Source organism: Austrofundulus limnaeus, unplaced genomic scaffold, assembly GCF_001266775.1.
Source record: "Austrofundulus limnaeus strain Quisiro unplaced genomic scaffold, Austrofundulus_limnaeus-1.0 Scaffold134, whole genome shotgun sequence".
Taxonomy (NCBI): domain Eukaryota; kingdom Metazoa; phylum Chordata; class Actinopteri; order Cyprinodontiformes; family Rivulidae; genus Austrofundulus; species Austrofundulus limnaeus.
In genome coordinates, this window is record NW_013952536.1 from 807648 (window position 1) to 812614 (window position 4967).

The window sequence follows — 4967 nt, forward strand, 5'->3', positions numbered from 1 at the left end:
CCCCCCCCCCATTTAATAGATGATATAAACCAGAGTTGGAAATGGCATCCGATTATGTCTGACCTTTCTTTTTAACACAAACAGCTTTTAGTGGGTTTATGCATTTATATTTTTGAGCTCAACCTTGACCCTGTTTAATACCATTTTATGCATGCAGGTCTCCCAGTCATGCCAACTATCCCAAGCCCAGTTTCACACACTTGCTTGTGGCCATTGTAGTTCATGTTTTGGTTTGTTCTGCTTGGCTCAAGTCATTGCATTTCTTGCCCAGCCATACAAATAAGAATCCGCTGACTTTGTTCCTCCCCACCCCTCACATGAGCAAACCTTCCTGGTGCTTCCCTTTTATCTTTGCGCTGCCTTGTGTCAGAGTCTGTCTCTCTCTCTCATAATGGTTTGTACCTGCAAAGTCTCTCTTTATTCTGTCTGTTCCCCCTGTTCCTTCCCACTGTAGTTGCTACGCTTCTGTGCCTGCAGTAGCTTTTGACACGGAGCACTGAATATTTCATTGACTTTATTGGATTCTCCCATTGCCCATCCAGCTCTTTTCATGAATCCCTTCTTTTGTCTCCTTGAAAAGCAGCTGGTATTATTTTTAAAGCATATTTACTCAAGGAGCTGACGGCACTTTGTGCAGGCATGCGGATGAGAAACTTTCCATGTAAAGACTCAAAGCAGTGCTCAAAGCGTCAAATTTACATGTTCCTAAAGACATTCTGGTGCTCTTTATTTACCATTTCAAGCACTAAATAAAGTTTTATAAATCGGAACATTTATTGCAGTACGCTGTGAGCGTGAATTAGTAAGTGGAGGAAAAATACAAAACGGTGGAGGCTGTTTTTTTGTTGTTTGTTTATCACTGTAAAATGTTTTCACACAAATTGTGTGCGGTGCTGAGCTATCTTCCCTTTTTTATTGCAGTGAAAGAAAAGGAGGATCTGTACCCTGATGAGGAGTCACAAGGAATGAACGATGATGCCTTTGAATGCAGGTGAGCTGCAGTGGGCAGCTGGGATGCAGGTGTATGATTAAGAAATTCTCTATTCTGTGTTCTCTCCTTGAAATTCATATTTTCTGAGAACAGCAGTGGGCAATAACAACCACACTGAAAACATTTTTTGTGAAGACGAGAGACAAAATGGTCACAGATCACAGAAATGTTTTTCCTTCCCATTCTAAAAGCAAACCACGCACTCGTGGCCTTTCCCAGGATCAACCTGGAAGCCAATGCTCCCAACACTTAATGAGCTAGGTAATCGCACAGTGTGCTTAATAGTAGTGTACAGCTCAGCTTAAGCTTTATTCCCCCCCTTTTACCTAGAATCGTGTGCTTCGACTTTGTGGTGAGATTCTGATGGTGTGCATTTTTCTGCTTTTTACAGTGAATGAATCACCTTCTTTCAGTAGAATGTACTTTGTGTGCTGGTATGTGTGTTTGGAACGTTTCATTTAGTGTACGCCTGGTGCGTGTAGCTGACTAACTGTATGTGATTGTCTGACTTTTTATTGAAAACAATGTAAAATTAACACAAAAAATGAATATTTGTATTTGGCAGAATATTTATCTGTTGTAACAATGCTCCATGCTAATAAAGCTTACATCAGGCACCTGATTGGCAGCACCTAGGGGTAACATAAGCTCAAAACTAGAGCAGTTTCTCAATGGCAGAGAAGATTTGACCATTTTTTTTTACGTGTTCCACACACAAAGCTCTTCTGCTCATCCAAGAAATGCATGTTCCTTACAAATGGGGCACCATTTGGAAAGGAATTAAAAGACTTTCCAACAGCATACGATTTATTGCCAAGAAGCATTGTTACAACAAAGATATAATTTACATATTTATTATAATCTGAACACCCATTTTGTTTGTTTGTTTTTCTTTTAAGAAGCTCATTGCACTAACTGATTTTTTGAAGGATTCTTTACATCTGTAGGAACATTGCTAATTGCAATGACATGAACCATTTTGTACTAAGACACTTCTATGACAAACATTTCCCATTTTAATCTTTGTAAATACAGTTTCATCATGTGCTATGACTTGATTAGGTAAACTAACTACAGTCCAGCCAAGCATCAGAACTTTTAAGCATAAAAAAACGTGGAATCACAAAAAAATGTCTGCAACCCCACGAGAGCCACTTCAACCATCAAAGTGCTTTGATTTTGATGTCTGCAGTCTTTCATAAACATAATCACCGTTTTAAGATCAAAAGCAGTGTTTTAAGCTGGATTTTACACAACACCTGCTAAAAAAAATAATGAAATCTCTTTTTAAATGTTTATCCTTAGTCCTTCAGAGGCTTAAAGAAGTTAAATTTATCTACCACTATTTTCAAAAGCAAAAAGCTGTAAATTAGGACAGAATAAGAAGACACTGTGTTGAAGCACAGTTTCAGATGAGAATTTCAGGTTAGTTTATTCTTTATTGTTCGGTGGAAGTCCGTCCCCCCCCCACACCCACAAAATGGAACTGAGAACCAGCTGCTATTCTTTTAGATTGACGGAAATCTATCAGTCTCTATTAAACATGTATGCCTTTAGTTTTAGGCTTTTCATTCACCTTAAAGAAAAAGCAGTGTTTAGCATCCTTCTTTATGAATGGTTAGGCCATTTTTTTCCAGTCGTGTTTTTTCCCATTGCCATCTATTTGATGGTTCACAGGGTCCACCTATGTTTTCTGGAAGTCAGCCTCAGCCTGCCATTATAGAAGGATAATTATGATTCCATGAATAAACCTATGATTGGATCTAGTAGAGCTTTGCAAACCACAGAGATAATGCAATCGGAAAAAAATGACTGTAATGGTGAGTAATTTGTGGGCTGACCTTTGGTGACACATCAGACCTGGTAGTTTTTTTTTAACCTGTGGAAAATCCTCAAATACTGCAGCCATTTTACGTTTACAAATTTTGATCACGACCCATTTAAAGTCTTTTTTTTTATATAAACAGACAACCTATGATAAATAAACAGTTATTAGGATAGAATAAAACACAAAAAATTATATATTTTTCACTTGTTTAGGACTTATTGTTTTTCAAATCTGTTAAATTTCCATTTTAACCACTCCTTAAATGCATAGATATTGACAATTTGGTAACCGAAAACATTCCCCTTTTAAAAAATTTAAGTCATTAGTATTATTTTTAAACATTTGCAGAGACCCCAACAAAAGAAACTTCCACTCAGACGCACAAATTTTGTTTAGAACATCTTACATTCAACAAATCAGACATAAATTAAGTAAGAAAAATCACTCTTTAAGCCCCAAGCAGACAGCTGTTGTGATCAAACATTGCTGATGGATTGCAATTGTTTGCGTTGTTTAGCCGTAATGATGACGGCTAAGGTAAATTGAATCTCATTTTGTATGACAGCACAGCTGCAACAGTGTGACAATGGCATGTTTGTTGGAGCAAAAATCTCACACAAAGAAAGCCTCCTCTGTCCGCTTTGATTCTGCTTGTCGTCGTATTATTCCGAACATGATTACTCACAATTGTGTAGCTGCTGCCAGTTTCATTCTTGTGGCTCTTACCAAGATTGCTATTCTGCTAAACAGGGAATTGTGTGAATGAACCATATTGATGTAGAAACATGTATCCTGATATGCCCTACAGTGAGCACATTCCTTGCTTTTTAGTCCAAGGACAAAAGTGGAATTAGTATAGATGAAACAACGTGGTGATATTTGATGGTTTTGTTTAATATAAATAGAAAGAAAAAATAGGATAAAAAGAAGTTAACGCTGATGTTATGATATTGGATTTAGCTCTCAGAACAGTTAGGAGCTCACCATGCAGGGGAAGGCTTTGGTGCTTGTTTGTGAGCATTTGTAGTTTTCTTCGACCCCAACTAACTGCTTAGAATGCTTCTCATGGTTGGTTTCATGAGGGTGTTTGCAGCACTGTAACCCAAGAGCGCCCTTAGCCTCGCTGTGATGCTGTTCAGCTGGCTTCAGAGCTGGATTCAGGGCTCTCATGTGCCCTTTGAATATCCGAAGGCAATAGACCACCCACTGGTATGCCATGTGTCCGGGAAGCTGACAAGTTGTAATTATGCTTCTGATGATTCCTCTTTGGAGACAGCCATCTACGGCATCGCCCCGCCGTCCATTGCAGGAGCAGCAGGCGTCGTGGCTGTACCAGGTTGTTAGCCGACAGCGTGCCACTTTTTTATTTTCCTCATCTGGTTCAATAGTTGTTTTTATGTCTCCTTTTCCCATCTCAATGCTGTCATTATCTTCTGAGAATTATTGTTGTATTTGAGGAATGGTTTCCTTTTTCAGTGTTTTAAATCATACCATATTTATTCAAGTACAATACATAAAATTTATTCCATAAAATCATGCACAAAGTTGGGGGGTAGTACTATACTCGGATAAATATTTTTGCTGATGTATTTCAACTGAAATATCGGCCTCATTCACAAAATCCCTGAGTCCGGAAATGAAACCACGTCGTAAAAAAGCGGTTGAAGCGATCTTACCTCCAACACTCCTTTGTGCCTCCAAGCAAGATAGTTACAGATCCAAGCAGGCAGCATGATGTGAAAAAGAAAAAAGAAAAAAAAAGCCGTCCTGCATGACGAACAAATGATATTAATGTCCGACCGGGCCGCTCCTGGAACAACAACAAACACATAGTTGTCTGTAATGGCTGCCATTTACCGGTGTTCTGTAAAAGTTGGTCTACCTGAAAAAAGTTTCCCTACCAGAGGGGGCGCTTGCGAGACACAGAGGATGAGATTGTTGTTGAGTAGGATTCTGATGCCTTTATTACAGAGGAGGAATACCATAAACTTTTAATGATACTGATGATGGTGAGCCTGATTTTGAAGGCTTTGATTCAGCTTCATTCACACTTGTTAGAGCTCTGTTTGTTATATCACACCAGTTAACAAATGAGCATTGATAGCTTTTGTTGTAGTTATACTTTTGTTGTTGTGTACCTTTTAGTAC

General features: G+C 38.6%; 1 protein-coding gene across 10 annotated transcripts in view; it reads left to right on the forward strand.

Moving 5' to 3' along the window:
• The window catches only part of LOC106522672 (neural cell adhesion molecule L1-like protein), a gene marked incomplete at its 3' end in the record, with an annotated part of 68941 nt that overhangs the window by 61829 nt on the left and 2145 nt on the right, over positions 1–4967 (forward strand). For all 10 annotated transcript variants that reach the window (XM_014015786.1, XM_014015785.1, XM_014015789.1 and 7 more), the window contains 1 exon segment: positions 922–991. In XM_014015786.1, coding sequence (XP_013871240.1) covers positions 922–991 — 70 coding nt within the window.